The following is a 21143-nucleotide window of genomic DNA, read 5'->3' as shown; positions in this document are numbered from 1 at the left end:
CTGCAGACACTTAACCAATTGAGCTACCCAGGCGCCCCATCAGTGGTAAGCTTCTTGAGGCCAAGACTATAGAGGACACACTCTTGGCACTCCCCAGTGGGTCCCATGTCAGACATATTCAGTAGATATTTGCTAGGTGATTTGGAAACCCAGGCTTCAGAACATTTTATCTGGCTTTCAGGTATCTTTGTTTTGTAGTTTCATCATGGTGGCTTGGTTAGGATGGGTGAGAATCATAATACCTGAGAAGTTTCATCCTGAGTGGGAAAGCCACTGGAAGTTTCTCCAGACTTCAAGTAACTCTCTGTATTCCTGCCTCATCTGTGTGATGGTAATTTGGGTCCCTGATCTAGAATGCAAATACAGAGGGAACATGGCCCCTTTCTTTCATGGACCCTGCCACTAGGTTGCTTGGCTATTCATTTCTATTTTATTCTAAGAAATCTTTGACTCTTCTTCACTCTTTCTTTTATCACCTACACTGGAAATCTTGGATGCAACTGATGATCTCTTATTTCATTCCAGCCCATAGATATATGTTCCCCAGTGACCACAACTGGACTGGCCCCCGTGAGCATTTCTGTCTCATTCCTTTTGGGCCTAGGTTGGCAGAAAGTTGTTTCATCTCTGTTAAAAATGTGCCTCCTTAATTTCTTTCTTTTTCACTTTCTTTTTCCTTTTCACCTAAAACTTCAAGAAAATAATTCCATATATTTATGCTATAGGCCTTCTTCTTCCCTTCCTCCCTTCACTTTCCCTTACTTAAAAAATCACTAATAAATTTAGCTTAACGTAATGGAAACTGTATAGCATAATTCAGCGTTCCTCAAACTTTGATCAGTTGAGAACCATCAACATGGTTTTTGTTTTATCTTTTTCAACAGACTTATTTATTTATTTAAAACAATTTTATTGAGATATAATTCATATGCCATGCAGTTCACCCATTTAAAGTGTAAAATTCAATTTTTTCGGTACATTACATTACCAGTTTTTACTTTTTTAATTTTTATTTATTTTTATTTTTTAAAATAAAAATTTATTTATTTATTTATTTGACAGAGATCACAAGTAGGCAGAGAGGCAGGCAGAGAGAGAGGAGGAAGCAGGCTCCCTGCCAAGCAGAGAGCCTGACGAGGGACTCGATTCCAGAACCCTGAGATCATGATCTGAGCTGAAGGCAGAGGCTTTAACTCACTGAGCCTGACGAGGGACTCGATTCCAGAACCCTGAGATCATGATCTGAGCTGAAGGCAGAGGCTTTAACCCACTGAGCCACCCAGGTGTCCCAACTTCCTTAAATTTCTATGTCCCAGTTTTCTTATCTGGGAAATGGGCAGAATCATATCAATCCCTTAGTTGTGATAGAATAGAATCACATATGTTAAGGGTTTTGCCTGGGTCCTGGCATATAGTAAATGCTCAACAAATGTGGTTGTTTTAATGAATGATCCTTGTTTACAGTTTTCTCAGAGATAAGCATTAACTTACAAGAGAAGTTAGCTTGTGTATTCTGAAAAAACTCTCCAAGACCAGCAAACACCATCCTCCGGCCCTGTACAGGCTGTCAAAAAGCCGTGGTCCTGACTGACTGCCAGACAGTGTGCAAGAAAAAGACAGCAAACTTACTGGTCTAAAAACTCAACTTGACGGGAAGAGAATGCAGCCTAGGGTCAGGCCCCTTGAGCTCACAGGACCCCGCTGGTTCCATGGGTGTTCAGTGTCGTGTGATTTAAACCCCACCCTTGGCATGTGCCCGTTGGCCCAGGTGGTGGGTCGCAGCACATCTAACCCGGGGCGTCTTGGCTCAGACTGAGGCAGCCCCACTAGGCGTTGGCGAGCTAAAGGCTCAGTTGCGTCTCCTTACGTGGCCACCACAGCCCCACAACAGGAACAGCGAGTGACAGCTGCTTCCTGCCCTGGACCCGGCCACGAGCCAGCAGGGCCTGGACCGCTGGGGACCAGTTCCCGTGGGCTTGCTTCCTTCCCTCCTTCAGGCACAGGGTTTCCATCTATAAAATGAGGATAAGATATTAGTTCCGATCTCCCAGCGTTGGTTGTCAGGAGTATTAAATGAGATTAAGACTATCAAGCAGTCCCCACAGTATTCAGTAACAGATAACTTCTACTGTTACTATTAGTAGGGAGGGGTCTGTCACCAACATTGTCACCGAGCATGCGAGCATGCGCGGCTCCACGGGGTGTGGTGGCCGTCCCGCGCACACTCATGCGTTGCATTCACAATCTGCAGTTTGTTGACCCAGACAATATAGAGACGCCCTCATAAAGGATAAAAATTACGAACCCTTAGTGTTGACAGATTATTCTGCTGTTCTTAAATATGTATAAACATATTCATCTCCTTATGTTTGCTGTTCCTTCCCAACTCGGAAAGCAAAACATGAGCAAGATACTGTTGTCCGTGTGAAATGAATAAAAGGCAGGCGGACCGGGCTTCTTTCGCCGGGTGAGGCTGGCTTATTGCCGCAGCACCGCGAGCGCGGCTTGAGGCTGCGATGCTCGCTCTGTCCACCGAGGGGGCTTGCTGCGACTCCCCTGGGTTATCCTGGGGCTTGGATCTCCCATCACATTTCTCTGCATGAAGTAGTGTACAGGGAAGCCTTCTGGTGTTTGTGGGGCTCAGACGCCTCCAGTGCATATCGCTCTGCCGCCTCTCTTCTTCCCTCATTGGCCCCTGACCTCCCGTGCAACCCTGTATAGCTGCAGACCCACACGCACACGCAGGCTCCACAGTCTTTTGGCAGGACCCAATTATAACATGGCCATCCTGAGAATCTGGAATGTCTTTGCATCTTACTTCAGAGGCACTGATTCTCATAAGGACTGAATGAAAAGCCTGAGCACAAATTCTCATAAGGATGATATCTGAGGCCTTTTGGCAGATGCCAGTTTGAGAAACGTGGATTCACGTCTGGCCTAAATCTCTAGAGTATCTGGAGCAGACTCCAAAATGAAACACAATATTTAAAAAGACTAATAGGCAAGCCCAGGCCCTGGATGAGAGTGTAATAGGAGTTAAGAAAAACGGTCACTGAATTATCTGGCAGAGAGGGCAAAGTGTGAAATGCACATGTTAGCCTCTTCTTGTCTAATAGGAGAAAACAGGCAAGTTCTCTCAAGAGACAAACTTTTCAGGGCACCTGGGTGGCTCAGTGGGTTAAAGCCTCTGCCGTCGGTTCAGGTCATGATCTCAGGCTCCTGGCATTGACCCCACATCAAGCCGTCTGCTCAACAGGGAGCCTCCTTCCCTTTCTCTCTCTCTGCCTGCTTCTCTGCCTACTTGTGACCTCTGTCTTTCAAATAAATAAATAAAATCTTAAAAAAGAGAGAGAGAGAGAGAGAGAGAGAGAGAGAGGAACTTCTCCTGCCTCTGAATCCAATGAGTATTTGCCACATGAATCCTTTATAGATGAGACTCCAGGGAGCCAGAGGCACCAAGAAAGTCTTTGTCTATAATTTCTCTAGAGTTCCTGTGGACCTCATAAAAGCTGAGGAAATACTGTTCAATTTTAAAGCAGTGAGGATACTGTTGGTGCCTTAATAATACTTCACAGTGTGTGCTGGGGGGGTCCTCAGGGTTTTCAGAGCACCTTCTCTCAAACATTTCTTATTTGAGACCCAGGACAGCGCCCTACCCCAAGGTGGGGAGGGTGATAAGGGGTCTGCATCCTGCAGTGGCCACGCGTGGTGCCATCTCTCTCTGTCAGGTGGGTTTCAGGGGTGCTCTCATCTTGCTTAGAATTTCCTCCAAGGAAACTTTGGGTTTGCTCTTCCCTGGAAGGTAGTAGTGGGTAAGTGGTGGTGGTGTCAGCGCCTCCAGAGTCGGCCTCAGGATGGATGGCATCCTGCCTGACTTGCTGAAATGAATTCACTGCTGGGAGCGAATTCATTTCAGGTGACTGAATGGATAGATCTACTGGAAGGAACTGTTTATATAGCCCATCTGAACACTGATGAGTATCTGCCAAGCGCCACACTCTTAGGGTCAATCTCATTTGTGCCAAGCTAGTGACACGATTTGGCACAAGATTCAGTGGCTGCTTTCTCTTTACCCTACCCCCAGTATCTGGGTGCTTTCTCCCTGTGTAAACTCATAGAACATATGAAAGATGGGCAGGTAGGAAGGCAGGAAGAATAGGGGGAGGGAGGGAAGAAGGGTCATGCACAAGCCAAGCACAGATTTTGTTCTGACCTTTTATATGCATTTCTCTTAATATAGTTGCTACCCTACCCTAGAAGATATATGGTTTTATATCTTGCTGTGCTGCTTGACATAATGTCATAAGCTTGTACTTTAAAACTCTTTGAAAATAATATTTTATAAAAAGATTTTATTTATTTGTGAGAGAGAGAGAGAGGGAGGGCGGGCACAAGCAGGGGAAGCAGCAGGCAGAGCCAGAAGCAGATTCCATGCTGAGCAAGGAGTCTGATGCAGAGCTCAATCCCAGGACTCTGAGATCATGATCTGAGCTGAAGGCTGACGCTTAACCGACTGAGCCACCCAGGCATCCGAAAATAATATTTTTAAGTATTCTTTCATCAGACAGTGAAGTTGTTTTCCACTTTTCACGGATGCAAAGAATGAATTAGTAGACACCTTGGTTCATTATCTTTGTCTACATTTTGAACATTTATTTTCCTACTTAAGAGAAATTTGCAGTAGAATTATATACCAAAGAATGCAAACATTTTATTTTTATTTTATTTTATTTTATTTTATTTTTTTAAAGATTTTATTTATTTATTTGACAGACAGAGAACACAAGTAGAAAGAGGCAGGCAGATAGAGAGGAAGGGAAGCAGGCCCCCTGCTGAGCAGAGAGCCCGATGCGGGACTCGATCCCAGGACCCTGAGATCATGACCTGAGCCGAAGGCAGCGGCTTAACCCACTGAGCCACCCAGGTACCCTACAAACATTTTAAAGACTTTCTCTTTCTCTGTATATGGACACATGCCTTTCCAGAAAGGTCTTACCAATTTATACTTCCCTCAGCATCAAACGAGAGTAAGTATCTGTCTTCCCTCACCTTCAAACATTTCCTAATTTAAAAAGGTAGACTAGCGATATGTTATTTTTATGTGCATTTCCATGATAATTAGTGATAATGAAGATTTTTTTTTAGATTGGGAGGTAATTTGTATTTCTTCTTCTGTGAATTATCTACTTATTTGGTGTTTTTAAAGAGATTTCTACGATCTCTTCATATAGTAAGGAGATTAGCCCCTTGACATATATATTTATTTCAAATTTTAAACCAGTTTGTGATATGCCATTGGATTTTTTGGTAACAACTTTATTGAGGTATAATTCACATAATGTTGTACAAGTTACCCAGTTTTTTCAAAATTTTATTTAAATTCTATTAACACACACACAAAAAAACCCTCCAAAACCCAAAAAATAACAAAAAATAATTTTTATTGACATATGAGCATTAATAGTTTCAGAGGTAGAGTTCAATGATTCATCAGTTGGATATCACACCCAGTGCTCATTCCATCAAACAAGTTACCCTTTTAAAGTGTACAATTCAGTGGATTTTTTCACAGACTTGTGCAGCTATCACCACCGTTAGTTCTAGAATATTTTCATACCCTCCAAAAGGAAACAGCATACACTTTAGCTATCATACCCCAAGCCCTACTTCCCCACCAAGGCCCCAGCCATAGGCAACCACTAATCTACTTTTTGTCTCTATAGATTTGCCTCCTATGGACATTATTACAATGTGTGGTCTTTTGTGGCTGGCTTCTTTCATTCGGCATCATGTTTTCAATGTTCAATATTTTATTCCTTTTTATGACTGAATAATATGCCATGTTTTGTCTATCCATTCATTAGCTGAGGGACGTTTGGGTTGTTTTCACCCTTGGCTATTATGACTAACGCTGCCAAAGCAATACAATTTAGATTTTAGTTTTATAAAACTTTGTTTACTAAAGTTTTAAATTCATACCAACCCTATTGCTTGCCTAGATTGTATTTCTTTAGTTGTTTAAGATGAACAAATCTTTTCCCAAACCAATGATAACATTTTCAGTTTTTAATTTTTTTAAAGGATTTTATTTATTTATTGAAGAGAGAGAAAGAGTGAGAGAGAATATGAGCAGGGCAAAGAACAGAGGCAGAGGGAGAAGCAGGTGCCCCTCTGAGCAGGGAGCCCTATGGGGCTCCATCCCAGGACCCCGGGATCATGACATGAGCCAAAGGCAGCTGCCTAATCGACTGAGCCACCCAGATGCCCCTCATCTTTTTAATTTTTAATTTTTTTTCATCTTTAAAATTTTTAAGTTCTGTTTTATTTTTCACTTTAGTTTATTTTTCACTTTAAATCAAAGCTTTATTTTGGAGTATATGAGAGTTAGGAAGTGTCTAAATAGTCCTTCTGTCCCTTCACCCCCACCCCAAATAGCTAAATTTTCCCAGCACTATCTGCTGAGTCATTCTTCTCACCAATGATTTTCTTTATTCTACACTGATTTCTAATGCTTTCTTTATCACATATTAAGTTTTTATGAGACTAAAGCTTGACTTGGGGGTTATCCCTTGTACTGAATTACTGTTTAATTTTTTATAAACGTAATATAAAATGGGATTAAATTTTATTGTTTCTTGAATATTAGTAAGAGGCATAAAACCTATATAAAGGGAATTTTCCTAGATAGGAAAATTGGTTATTATAAAGAAGAACATTGTTGCAAATATAATTTAAAATGCAATGCAAGAAGAGAGGTATGTGGCTTATGCTCTGAATTTTATTTGAAAACTGAAAGTTTTTCTTCCATGATTATTGATTTTGTCAGATTTTCTGCTTGTTTTGAGATAATTTTGGTAATTCGTATTTTTCTATAAAAATTGTATTGAAATTTTAAAAATTCATAGCATGAAGTTTTCACATCAGTATGTTTCTAAAATTCGTCTCCTTATATGTCACTGTCATGTCTTTCTCATTGGTTTACTTATATTTTCTCTATACTTTCCTTGATATATTTATTAGAGCTTTGACTCTTTGGCAAGCTGACTAATAATAGATCAGTAATTTGGGAAAAATGGAGAGTTTTTCTTTTTTGAAGCGAAGGAAGACTGTACAATGGGTCTGTTCCAAGGAGCTTATACCTGTAAAATAACTTAGAATAGGGAATTGGCAAAAGTTGATGCCTAGCACTGGACCATTCGGGGTAGTGTCTAAACAATTCTGGGGGAATTCCAGGGAACTTCGTGCAGTTTTAAGTAACTGATGGGGTGTTTTAAGTCAATGAGGTAATTTTCTTATCCAGGAAGAACCTCAGAAATGGAAAAAAAACAAAAACGGGATGGTTCAGGCATCTAATAAGAAAATATTAATGCTTGATGTGATATTATATTCAGAAGAAGAATGCTACTTATCACTGATCTTTTTGGCTCTTTCCTAAATAGTCTTCCTCACTGGGTGGTTGTTGCTTGGGTGGCATGTTCAGCTCTGTTCGTGGGGATGGGTCCTGGCTGTTGTAGGAGTCACGCATCAAGGAGAGAAGGCAGCAGAGAAGGAGAAAATGGCCGCCTCTGTTAACATGGCTGGACAGCAGTGAGGCAGGCAGCTGCTGCACTTAGCCTTTGAGGGGGATAATTAGCACTGATAGAGGAGTCAGTAGGACTGGAAAGGAAAAGAGAGCTATAGCATATTGATGGCTCTGATGCCTACTGAAAACCAGCATCAACCCTCCTTGGAACATCCAGGGTTTTTGACCTTGTCTCTTAGCCCTAAATTCTGCTGGGATTCCTATTGCACAAGCAAGGTCAGAGACCTGGCTGCTTCTGCCAGGCCTTGTGGGATAGTGAGTCATGGGGGAAATCCCAGAGATGGGAAGAGCAGCAGGAGTGTGCCTCCCACCCATCACAGTCTGGGACCATGCAGAGGCAACTGTCAGTACAGATGTCAGGCTCTAGAATGAGACCACTGTCTCATGCTGTGGGGTTTTTAAGCTGCATATCTGGGAGGCCTGGGTCCTCTCCCCAGCCTGAGCAGGTCCTGGAGGTCCTTGCCTCACAGTTACAGCGGTAAGACATGATGGTGCCTTGGCCCCTCAGCCCAGCTCCCTCACCATAGCCTTCATTGTCATGGTAGCATGGCCTGTCCCCTGGTATGACCTGAGGTCTAATCTGCAAGTCTGTGGGTGCAGCTTTCTGGGGGCCTGAGGCACCACACCAACATTTTACTAGGACTGAGTGCTGTGGACTCTGCCAGAGGCCACCTCCTTCCTGGGAGTCCAGCCTGCAGGAATCAGCCAAGAGAACCCCTGCCTCTCACTAGACCTGCCCTTTTAGATCGTGGACTCTCCAAAGGCAGGCTTGATGCCTCATTCATCTTCATGTCCCCTCAGTGCCTGACATGTTTGGCTGGATCTGTAAGTGGTTTAGGAGTGAGGAAGAGGCAGCCCAAGAAAGGAACTGGATGAACCTTCCTTCCCTTAATGATTCTTAACCATTTTGTCCTTCTTGGGAGATCTGATGAAAGCTTTGGACTATCTCCAGAGAAGTATAAACAAGCATTGCACGTGCACGTGCGTGCGCGCGCGCGCGCACACACACACACACACACACACACACACACACAGAATCTTGCACACAGCCTATCAATTGATGAACCCTGGTTAAGAGCCCCTGCCTCAGAGTTCTGGTAGGTTCCACTTACATCACCTCAGCATCATCTCATTCTGTGCCATGCCCCACACATCTGCCCGCCCCCTTCACTTGCTCTGAACCCGTGCACAGTATAGGTGTTGGCTGGGGTACCGATCTGGAACCCAGTTACTTTGATCCAAGATTTGTTGAGAATGATTGCTTTTCACAGTTGCTCCAAAGTGGTGCCATGGCCTAGCCATGACCCCAAGGAATAATGGCTTCCGGCACAGCACAGGTTTTACTTGATGTTCAAAAGATGACCTTTAAGTGGACAGCCCATGCTTGACCCCACCTGAAGAGAAGGGGCCTTCTTCCCTCGCAGCCACCAAAGCCAGCAGTGCAGGAAGCCTGGAGGTAAAGCTTCCAGAAAACTACTGGTTGAAACTAGACTTGCCAGCCTTGGGCAACATCCTGTTTCAGACTTTCTGGCCTTCTCCACAGTCTTCCTCTTGCTGTCACCCTACCCTTGTGCCCTAACGGGTAATTGACTTTTTCCCAGTAGGTTGTCTTTCACGGTTTCCTGAGTCACTCCCTCCAGCTTGTATTTATTTGACATTCAGAGCCATTTCCTATTTGGTAATATTTGGGGCTTTCATGGGGTGGAACATGTCCATCAGTTCTCCTTCCTTGTGTTCCCATTCAGCGATGTCCTTTGTCCCGTAGATTCTGGCTGTGATTCAGTCACTGACACTGAGACTGAGGACGAGAAGGTCCCTTCCTACTCGAAGCATCAGAACCTGCCACAGCAGACTTCACCTGGGAACCTGATGGTGGTGCAGCCGGACCGTATTCGCTGTGGGGTAGGTGCTCCTGGGGCTGGTGGATCCGTGGCAGTGCACAGCCTTTTCAGTGGTTGCTTCTGTTGCAGTAAAGGGAGTGTAATCTTAGCCTTTCCTCAGGGATTCTCTTGTAGATTAGCTGCCCTGGGATTCCCAGTACCTGGGCCCTTGAGCACACCTCACTCCTTTAAATAAGAGAAAGGTGAGGGGCGCCTGGGTGGCTCAGTGGGTTAAAGCCTCTGCCTTTGGCTCAGGTCATGATCCCAGGGTCCTGGGATCAAGCCCCGCATCGGGCTCTCTGCTCAGCGAGGAGCCTCTTCCCCCCGTCTCTCTGCCTGCCTCTTTGCCTACTTGTGATCTCTCTGTCAAATAAATAAATAAGATCTTAAAAAAAAAAAAAGAGAGAGAGAGAGAGAGGCGAGCTCAGGAAAGTGTGTGTCATCCCTCATATAGATGTGTGGCAGCTTACCAGACATTTATGCTAACCCTGGAGGGAGAGGCCTAGGGCTGGAAGGAAAGAGGGGGGGGTGCATTTTGAAAGCTTGCTTCTCCATCAGCTGACCACTCCCATTCCCCAAGTGGATGCTTTGAAATTTGCTGGCTGCAACGTGCCAGTATTGCTTGCCAAAAGGGCTAAGATAAAAGCCAGAGTGTAATGTGACTAACATTTTCAGGATGGGACCTATGTTAACAGGCCCAATTGATGCGCCACTGTAATGCAAATTCTTCCATAGAACTGGTAGTTTTTTATTATCTTTCGTTTCTTGATGAAAATGTGTGATTTTATTAGTTCAGGGCAGCAGAATGCTTTCCTGTGGCTACAAGCTCATAAACATGCTGGGTTTAGATTGCACAGTAAGACAGGATCATTGTATGCGGCCTGCCTGGCAAGAGATCATCCGAGGGAGCGAGGTGAAATAGAATTCAGGTTGTTCCATGCCTGGGGAGAATCAGCCCTCCAGTAAGGTATTTGTGCCCATTCAAGAAGAGTATAAGAAGCAGACCCCAGGAGGGGTCCTCCAGGCTGACGCCTGTCACATTGTAAGGTCCATGTGTCACCCAGGGGTCTTGGTAAAATTCAGTCTTTGATGGTTCAGTGGGTCCAGGAGGGGCCTTATATTCTGCATTTCAAACCGCTTCCAAGGCTGTGTCAGCCTGCCGGCTTCCCATGGAGCAGTCAGGCTCATGTCCGAATAGCGCTTCTCAGACTATCGGTGAAGACCCCTTTTATTTCTTTCTACAAAATTCCCAATTCTGCCATACACCAGTGCTTTTAAAAATGCCATACAAGAGAAATGCTATAAATGAAATAAAAAGAGGTACAAGCTGTCGGATTTTAAATTATTACATTAGGTCCAACAGACATAAGATTACTCCCATCAAACTGCTGTAAAGCTTGATAAGTGTTTACTCTTGGTCTTTGTAACTCGTCCCTTTGGGACCCATGGCAGTCGGGCCCAGAGCTGGACTGCAGACCCCTCCGTGCTAGCGCTGGGGCTTGGGGAGCCAGGAGACCCTCTGCCCAGCACCCTGACAGGGCACCCAGGAGAGGGCGGGGACACTAACTGGCCTCCTGCTCCAGGTGGAAACCACTGTCTACATCATCGTGAGATGTAAGTTGGATGAGAGGGTGACAACAGAAGCAGAGTTTTCTCCTGAGGATTCTCCCTCCGTCCGGGTGGAAGCCAAGCTGGAGAATGAATACACCGTTTCTGTGAAGGCTCCCAGTAAGTAGCCCTGTCTACCTCCGGAAATTAGGTGTCCTGTTCAGGAAGAGGTCCACTCTTGCTTTCTTTTTCTTGTCCTGTCTTTATTCAGCAGCTGAGAAAAGTGACAGCCAAGATTTGGATTTTGTTGTCATGTTCTATTTAAAGGAAAAGGAAGTCGCAGAAACATGCATGTGCGATGGGGGAAAAATGGATATTGTAAAATTTTTATCTGTAAGAAGTTAACATATTAAAATTTTTTGAGGGCTACCTGGGTGACTCAGTTGGTTAAGTGTCTGCCTTCAGCTCAGGTCATGATCCCAGGGTTCTGGGATCGAGCCCCACGTCAGTTCCTTGTTCAGCAGAAGAGTCTGCTCTGCTTCTCCCTTTACTTCTGTCCCTTAACCTTACTTGTGCACTGTCTCTCACTCACTCTCTCTTTCAAATAAATAAAATCTTTAAAAATTTTTTTTGAAATTAGAGAAAAATAGAAAAAAGTCATCACACTACTACCCTGTCTTTTGGCCTTTGGTCACGATTTTAAAAACAGAGTTGTTTTCAATATTTATTCTCTCAGCATCCTTTTGCCCCTTACTGTTTTTTTTTTTTCCCTAAAGATTTTATTTATTTGTTTAACAGAGAGAGAGAGTTCACAAGTAGGCAGAAAGGCAGGCAGAGGGTGAAGGGGAAGCAGGCTCCCCACTGAGCAGAGATTCCCATTGTGGGGCTCGATCCCAGGACCCTGAGACCAAGACCTGAGACCATAACCTGAGCTGAAGGCAAAGGCCCAACCCACTGAGCCACCCAGGCGCCCCTTGCCCCTTGATGTTACATGGACCTTGTAACTTTCCATTTTATAATATATTTTTTCTATCATAAAACTTATGTGAGCTCAATACTGAAAAGTTAAAGAATGCAGGGGCACCTGGGTGGCTCAGTGGGTTAAAGCCTCTTCCATCATCTCGGGTCATGATCTCAGGATCCAGGGATCGAGCCCCGCATTGCGATCTCTGCTTGGCGGGGAGCCTGCTTCCTCCTCTCTCTCTGACTGCCACTCTGCCTACTTGTGATCTCTGTCTGTCAAGTAAATTTAAAAAAAAAAAAAAATTGAAAAAAAAAAAAGAGAAAATAACGGAAAGTAAATAAATGCAGCCAAGGTAAAGGAAAATAAATAGAAAATTGCCTTTATGCCCCAAAGGAAATCAGTGATTTCTGTAAATTTTCTCATCTATGCACATAGCTTCGTATAGTCTCATAGGCCACTTTTGTTACCTGGAAGATACCTATGAGTATTTGCTCACATTAGTAAGTATTCTTTTACAACATAATTCTTCATGGTTCCAAACTAATCCATTGTATAGATGTATCATAATTTATAAACCAGTTCCTTGTGTTGAACTTGTATCTTATAATTCATCTTGTTTAAAGCTGCATTATACTCCCTTGAAAAGAAGTATCATCTTTTAATTTTTCGTTTCCTCATTGTTATGTATTTGTGTCATTTCTGATTTCTTATTGTCTTCTTTTGTTTTAAATTCTGATATATCAAATATCTTTATGCTTGCATGGATTGAGGAGTATTTCCTCAAGATGGAACCCTTGAAATGTGGTGCATTTTGAAGGATCCTGGAAAACAGGGCTTCCTTGCTTTCGGAAATACTACTCCTATCTATCAAGTTTGCTGTGTCATGGCCAACCCTAGGCATTATCATTTTTAAATATCTTTGCTAATTGGATATCTTTTGAAAGAGTAGCCCATTATTTTAATGTGCATTTCTTTGATTACTAACGAAGCTATTTTTCCATGTTCTCTACTTGTTGCATTTCCTCTTTTGTGAATCGAATCTTTGTGGTTGGTGTATTTTTAATTTTTCTTTCCCCCTCAAAACCCCTTCCTGTGGTGGAGAAGAGCTAAAGAGCACAGAGTCATGACAGCCACAGAGCCAGTGAATCAATTCTCCCAGTCCAGGGCTATGAAAGCACTGAATTCCGCCGGCCAGGATCTTTTCCCACCTTGCGGCCACCGCTGACCTTTGTAGAAAGTGTTTTATTTATTTATTTTTTAAAAGATTTTATTTATTTATTTATTTGACAGACAGAGATCTCAAGTATGTGAAGAGGCAGGCAGGGAGAGAGAGAGGAGGAAGCAGGCTTCCCGCTGAGCAGAGGGCCTGATGCGGAGCTCGATCCCAGGACCGGGCTCGATCCCAGGACCCTGGGACCGTGACCTGAGCCAAAGGCAGAGGCTTTATAACCCACTGAGCCACCCAGGTGCCCCTGTAGAAAGTGTTTTAAACTCAACTCTTCTTGTTTGTCTTGGTCCTGGGCCTACTGTAGCAACCAAAACAGATGAAAATCTTCCAAAAATGAAATTGCCAAACCAACGGGGACATTTCCTCTGACTCTGGGCCTCTCAGATGCCAGTCTCCTCACTTCCTACTTCTACCCTTCCCCTTACTTCTCTATCCCGCACCTACCTCCCAAATCTTTCTTCCAGCCCCCAGTTAATTTCTTTACCATTAAGGGGAATCCACGGATAGTTTCCCCTGGCCCTTGTTCTTCCTAGGCACCTTCGTGGTTTTTTTGTTTTCTTGTTTTTTTTTTTTTTTTTTCTTCTCTTCAGGCCTCTCCTCTGGAAATGTTTCCTTGAAGATCTATTCCGGGGATTTAGTGGTGTGTGAAACTGTGATCAGTTATTATACTGACATGGAAGAGATCGGGAATTTATTGTCCAATGCAGCGAATCCCGTGGAGTTCATGTGTCAGGTAAGGATGTGGAAAGGAAACCTGCATTTTCTGGACATGTAGTTTCTGCTCGTGGTTCTTTGGCTTCGAATCTGCTGGATGGAAGATGGCTGGATTTAAAATCTGACCTTCCTCACTTTTGTGTTCAGGCCTTTAAAATTGTGCCCTACAACACGGAGACCCTTGATAAACTGCTCACGGAGTCTCTGAAGAACAACATCCCTGCGAGTGGACTGCACCTCTTTGGAATTAACCAACTGGAAGAAGAAGATATGATGACAAGTAAGTCAGAAATTCAGACCAGCTGCGGGCTGATTCTAGTTTGTGAGTTTCAGCATCCAATCCCCCCGTGCTTGGACCCTTTTGGTTCCCTCTCCGCAGCTCATCCTTTGAGAATGGTTCCTTCACTGGCAAGCTAGAGTGATTTCTAAATTGTAGATCTGAATACTTCAGCCCCTTGCTAAAAACCCTTTGTGGTTCCCATTTGCCTTCTTGATAAAGCCCAAACTCCTTAGCATGTTTGCAAGCCTTCCCAAGAGGTTCCCACTGCATTTCTGCCCTCATCCCTATGCTGTCCCTGGGCTCTGCTCTACAGAAAGTCTGCACTTCTTTCATCTCATGAGAATTCTGCCCTGCCTCTTGCTGCCTAAACTCTGTGGGAATTCAGTTTCCTCCTGTCCTCCTTGGTTGCTGTGCACCTGGCTAACATCTCGTCATTTCCGAACAGCGGCCTAGGTAGCACTTCCTCAGGAAGACCTCTCTGATCCTTTGGTGAGTTCTGTCTACGTGCTGTGGGCTCCCCTAGCATGTCGGGTGTCCTCTGTGTTAGTTCTCAGCTGTGTCTGTCTTCTCTGCAGGCTGTCAGCTCCGTGAGGGCTGAGGCAGTGCCTGGGTGGCTAATTGTAGGCTGGAAACAAACATTTGTTCAGTGAGGGAGGAGCAGTCTCCTGTGCGCATGTGACAGGCTGGATAACGGCTCCTGTGGGGGATGGTGCCTGGTGGGCTGACAGGACGACTGGTAGGGAGCTTCTGTGGATATTGCTCTTTCTTCATGTGTGTGATGGAGACTGGTTGCCCCCTGCCCTATGTCCCATCCTTCCCTAGCCAAGAGAGCCGTAAGAATGGGGTTATATTACCCTCAGGTCCTTCTCCTGGGGTCATTCTTGTGTTGTCTCTCCCCATTTTTCTACTGTGGAATGTTCTTGCATTACTTCCTGCAGTGTTGATATTCTCTGTTCTTACGCTTGAGGCTCAGGAAGAGTATTTATAGCCTGCCAATGTGGGGTCCTGGGGACATGTTCAGACTTTCATCCCAAGGATCATTTCCTGATGAATAGGAAGCTGGGTTTGTTTTACTAAGAAAAATCTGCATGTGCGTGTGTGTGTGCATAGTAGTATATATAAGTCTGTTTGTCTATCACTGTTGGGTTTAGAAATCAACTTTTAGGGCGCCTGGGTGGCTCAATGGGTTAAAGCCTCTACATTTGGTTCAGGTCATGATCTCGGGGTCCTGGGATTGAGTCCGGTGTTGGGCTTTCTGCTTGGCGGGGAGCCTGCTTCCTCCTCTCTCTCTGCCTGCCTCTCTGCCTACTTGTGATCTTTCTCTGTGTGTCAAATAAATAAATAAAATCTTAAAAAAAAAAAAAAGAAATCAACTTTTATGAAAACAAAAGAAGGACTTGTCCCAAACTCCACAATGCAAACACGTCTATTTTCTTGGTAGAGTTTAGCTTGCTAAATCCAGATATTAGTAGGCGGAGGAGGTCACGAGGATCCAGTGACCTGAAGGAGTACTTTGTTTCTCCTGAATCAAAAGGTTCACGGACATCCTGCGGTTCAGGTGTGTTAATACCAACACTCAAAACCTGTCCTAAACAAAGAACTCACTGAATACCACCATCTTATTAATCCTCCTAGCCCTTTTGAAATAGTTTGGAAATATCTTCTAGTTCAAAACTAGGGGCCATGGAAAGGCTAATTAACATACCTAGGATGACTCCGCATACTTTATGAAATTTGGAATAAGAGCTAAGAAGATGAACTTAATTTTTTTAAATCAGCACAAAGCAATTGTGTAAAAATGCTGTGACATTTGCAGAGAAGGTCAAGACGTCATTCCTGTTGTACTTTGTGGCTGCTACTTAAGCTTTTAGAAAATCAGCATATTTTGAATTAGTATTATTTTTTAGGATTCTTTGATCCTTTTAGAGAAAAAGGTGAATTATTAATTATTAGATTTGCTAGTTAATTAACATATCATTTCTTCCATCATCCGAGGGCAGAATCTTCAGCTGTGCCTCAAAGGAAACTGTCAGATGTTAGGTCAATCAACCCAGAAGTAATGATTGAGTGCCTGCTGGATGCCATGGTAGGCTTGCCAGCTTTGTCTCCATGAACAAGGGTGCCCATGCCTTCATTCTTATTTGTCCATTGTCTTCCTGAACAATTTTCAGATCAGAGGGATGAAGAGTTGCCCACCTTGTTGCATTTTGCTGCGAAGTATGGGCTCAAGAACCTCACTGCCTTGTTGCTCACCTGCCCGGGAGCCCTACAGGCATACAGTGTGGCCAACAAGCATGGCCACTATCCCAACACCATTGCTGAGAAACATGGCTTCAGGGACCTGCGGCAGTTCATCGATGAGTATGTGGTAAGGTCAAGGTGCGAGAGGCCCCAGGAATGAAAATGCACTCTGTGGTCCTAGGGCCTACCTGTTCAGTAGAGATACGTGCCTCTTCTTCTGGCAGGGCCAGTTTGTGTGGGCTTAAGAGATGCTCCCTGGAGTCCCATGGACCTGGGTCCACATTCCTGCACCAACATTTGTTGGCCATGTGACTTTGGACATATCACATACCCTCTCTCTTTTAGTTTCCTGAAGTGCAGAAGGAAGGTAATGCTAGTTCTGCTCATAGGGTGGTTTTCAGGATAAAAGGAAATAATGGATGTAAAGCATTGAGGTCCACCCAGAGAGATTTGCAGAGACATTTAAAGACTGAATATGCTGCAGATTGATGCTGATCCCTCTTCCCCAGCCCCACCCCATTCCCCAAGGCACTTTGGTGGGATGCTCCCAGCTGCCTTGTCGCCATCCTGTCCAGGTGAACTACTGGGATTGGTTCTTAGCAGAGACCACAACAAAGCTCTGCACTTGAGGCTTCCCGGAGGCCAATGGGGAGGTCCCCTGTTATGCTAATGGCCTGTCTCTCTTTCTGAGCCTCTGCTGATCCTAAGAGAGATATGCCCTGTTTCTTGGCTCACCTGGTTTTGGACCTCCAGATCCTCCTTAATCATCGACTTCTGGGAACATCTTCGAGTTCTCATCCACTGTCTAGTCTTTGCTCCATGCCCCAGTATTACTTCTCTTGTCTTGGAGACCCCCATCCTTCCTGACTCTTCCCTTTTCTGGTTTTCCTTCATCTTCACGAGTCATAGTGGGGACTCTCAGTCTCTTGCGTGGGGCAGAGACCTCAAAGGAACCATAAAGACAATCTAGTCTTGCTCTGTATCTCCATAAAGGAGTGAGCCTACACCTCCCCAGAAACTTAATTCCATGCTGTTATTTCACAGTCTGCAAGGCAGCGACTCACTAAGGCATGGACGGGGGGCTCCCCACAGTTTGGGGGTTGCATAAGTGTGTTGAACAAGTAGAATAGCCTGCGTGTCGTTTTGGGCACCTTTGACATAAATGAGGCTAAAAAGTACTCACCGTCCAGGAGTATTTATTCTGCTTTACTTTGAAGTCACAAACGTGTAAAATGCAGCGCATCGTTTCCACGCCAGTAGTTTTTATTGGGGACATACTGTGTTCACAGTCATGACTCCTAGTTATTGAATCTATTTGATTGGCAAATGCCATGTTTTACTTAATGCTCACTGCAGCCCTTGGAAGTTGACAGTATTGTTGTCTGTCTTTAACAAACAAGGAGAAGATGGGGCTTAGGAAGGTAGAATAATTGTGCCCGGGTTGCACTCTAGCAAGGGTGGAGATGGGACAGGAACCTAGTTTGATGCCAGTTCTGGGGCTTGTTCTTTTGTTCTACGTAACAGGGAAGTGGAACGATGCCTTTTCAGTTTGCACCAAAATTAATCGGGTTCCCGTTTCTCATACCTTCTTTGCTCTCTAGCCATAATCACCTTCAGCCAATGCATCTTCAGCATTGCTACCAAAAGGTCCCTGCATGTTTTTAGGACCTCTAAGGACTGTCCCGTTTCCTCTTTCCACCACATTGAAACCAAATGCCAGACCTTGAGTCTCCCAACATCTCACAGCCGTCACCTGGGCCAGTCGTTCAGTCGCATCAAGAAACCAGCAGGTTCTGTCAACAGCAGATGAGCTCCCTCGAGGTGGTGTGATGAAAATGAGGATTTTTGTGGGTATTGCTGAAATAAGGTTGTGAAACACCAAAATTTCTTACCAGGAAAAGTTGTGCAGAGTTTCAGAGAAGCCAGCTTTCTGCCTTTGCCACCACAGGGAGGCAGAAGGATGGGCAGTCTGTCTGACTGCAGGGCCTTTCAGCTAAGGCTATCTCTCCTCTGGACACACTGTGTATGAAACCAAGGCAAGCACTTGGCAGCAGCCTGCTGGAAGGAACAGGGACTAGGGAGTGAGCTTCTGAGGGCCATCTGACTACATATCAGGGCAAGAACAACTTAGTGGCCACCATTTCATTTGAATGTCTGTGTTGTTACAAGGGTTACCACCTTGGAGATCATTGATTTCCTTTGGAGGAACCAGGGTGTAGTAGAGAGGTCAGAAGGCAGGACTGCATGCCCTTAAGTAAGGTGCTAGTTTTTTCTGAGCTGTGGTTTTCTCATGGGTGAACTAGTGAATATTGCAGCTTTCTCAGGCAGCTATGGAAAGAATGACATGAGGTAATGTATAGGCAAACACCTGGCATCGCATCTGACTCTTAGTAGGTGGTCTTGAGGAAGCCCTTAATTTGTACCCTCAGCTCCTCAGATGTTTACTGCCCATCTCTTGTGTGCATGACTCTGTGCTTAGCATTGGGAGAAGACACAAAGATTAAAACAAAGCACACAAGACAAACAGACTTGGAGTCTGGCCTCCAGGAGCTTGCGGGCTGGTGGGACAGCTGAACGCTGACCCGTGTGAACCTTTCCTCTTTGCCCGTCCCAAGTGCACGAAGGCCTCCCTCTTCCCAGAAGGCCAGAGTGTCTCCAGGTGCCTGTGAGTCCCGTCTTCTCTTTCAGGAAACTGTGGACATGCTGAAGAGTCACATCAAAGAGGAACTGATGCAAGGGGAGGAGGCTGATGCCGTGTACGAGTCCATGGCCCATCTCTCCACAGACCTGCTCATGAAATGCTCCCTCAACCCCGGCTGTGACGAGGAGCTCTACGAGTCCATGGCTGCCTTTGTACCTGCTGCCACCGAAGACCTCTGTAAGTAGCACAGCCCAGCCTCCATCCTTCTGCTGAGCCATGGCTTTCTTCCTTCTCGTGGACGGCAGGGGGGAAGTCCCTGCTTACCCCCGCTCCACCCCAAACAGACGAAGATCCTGTTTTGCACAAAGTCATGGCTGTCATCATGGGCTGTGACAAGCACACTCCTTCTCCAGACTTCCTTTGCTGGGCCTGATGAGTGACGGGAGAGTGCAGGCAAGGGCTGGAGGTCAGAGTCAATGGAGGCATTGACTTGGGATCTGAGGGGCGAAGTCTGTGGCTCTTAGCCCTGTCAGTCCCAATGGGCCCTTTTCTGTGGTGAACATTGCATGATGTTCTCTTTGGTACCCTGATGTGCCATTCATAAATAATCTAACCTACCTATGCATGAAAATTTAGAAATCAAATATATGCCCTGATTGAAATATAAGTTAAAGGAGAGGGAGGGTTCAGATTGCCTGTGCATGAGGACATCATGAAATGGTCAGCTGCAGGCACCCACACCCAGAATCACTGCCAACGTTACGGCATCAAATGCTGAGCGACCGACATGAGTCTCTTGTATCCGCGACTCATGTACCTCCGGCAACATTGGCACCTGCGCCTGGGTTTTCTTATGTAGTAAGTGATTCTTCACACTCTCCATTTTCATAGTAATTGAATTCCTGGAAAATTCCATGCATTCTAAAACCATGCAGAAATACAAGTTGTAGTTATATGTGAAGTAGTTTAGTTTCTAGGCACAGAAATTTATAAGCAGATTTTTTGATTACCTAGCTCTAATAGATTCATATATAGTAAACTTATTTCTAAAATGTCACATCTTTTTTTTAATAATTCTTTTATAAACTTATAATATATTATTAGCCCCAGGGGTATAGGTCTGTGAATCGCCAGGTTTACACACTTGATAGCACTTACCATAGCACAAACCCTCCCCAATGTCCATAACCCAACCACCCTCTCCCTAGACCCCTCCCCCCGGCAACCCTCAGTTTGTTTTGCGAGATTAAGTGTTTCTTATAGTTTTGTCTCCCTCCCTATCCCATCTTGTTTCATTTTTTCTTTTCCTACCCCTTAGACACCCCACATTGCCTCTCAACTTCCTCATGTCAGGGAGATCATATGATAGTTGTCTTTCTCCGATTGACTTATTTTGCTAAGCATAATACCCTCTAGTTCCATCCACATCATAGCGAATGGCAAGATTTCATTTCTTTTGATGGCTGCATAGTATTCCATTGTATATATATACCACCTCCTTATCCATTCATCTGTTGATGGACATCTAGGTTCTTTCCATAGTTTGGCTATTGTGGACGTTGCTGCTATAAACATTCGGGTGCACGTGCCCCTTTGGATCACTACATTTGTATCTTTAGGGTAAATACCCAGTAGTGCAGTTGCTGGGTCGTAGGGTAGCTCTATTTTCAACTTTTTGAGGAACCTCAAAAAGTGTTTTCCAGAGTGGTCGCACCAGCTTGCATTCCCACCAACAGTGTGGGAGGGTACCCCTTTCTCCGCATCTTCACCAGCATCTGTCATTTCCTGACTTGTTAATTTTAGCCATTCTGACTAGTGTGAGGTGGTATCTCATTGTGGTTTTGATTTGCTAAAATGTCACATCCGTAGGACAGGATTTTTCTTGTAAATTGTTTTAACAAATTTTGCCCATTTGGGGGGTTAACTTGTTTTTCCAATTGTAAAAGTAATACATTCTTATAAAAGCTTAAAAGAAGAATGTTATAACAGTTATTAAAAGTCTTTATGACTCCACCCAAAACCAACCTCTGTAGCACTCCTAACGGTTTGTTGGGGATATTTGTCC

At 44.5% G+C, this 21143-nt stretch overlaps 1 protein-coding gene across 4 annotated transcripts in view; it reads left to right on the top strand.

Annotated features, from left to right (window-relative positions):
* PIK3AP1 (phosphoinositide-3-kinase adaptor protein 1) overlaps window positions 1-21143 on the top strand; it is a 114524-nt gene that overhangs the window by 46030 nt on the left and 47351 nt on the right. For all 4 annotated transcript variants that reach the window (XM_032312033.1, XM_032312035.1, XM_032312037.1 and 1 more), the window contains 6 exons: window positions 9348-9484; window positions 11046-11190; window positions 13793-13935; window positions 14064-14196; window positions 16368-16564; window positions 19126-19315. In XM_032312033.1, the coding sequence (XP_032167924.1) occupies window positions 9348-9484; window positions 11046-11190; window positions 13793-13935; window positions 14064-14196; window positions 16368-16564; window positions 19126-19315 (945 nt within the window). The remainder of the gene's footprint in view (window positions 1-9347; window positions 9485-11045; window positions 11191-13792; window positions 13936-14063; window positions 14197-16367; window positions 16565-19125; window positions 19316-21143) is intronic.

Source organism: Mustela erminea, chromosome 14 (assembly GCF_009829155.1).
Source record: "Mustela erminea isolate mMusErm1 chromosome 14, mMusErm1.Pri, whole genome shotgun sequence".
Taxonomy (NCBI): Eukaryota; Metazoa; Chordata; class Mammalia; order Carnivora; family Mustelidae; genus Mustela; species Mustela erminea.
This window is presented reverse-complemented; position numbering and strand designations above follow the sequence as displayed.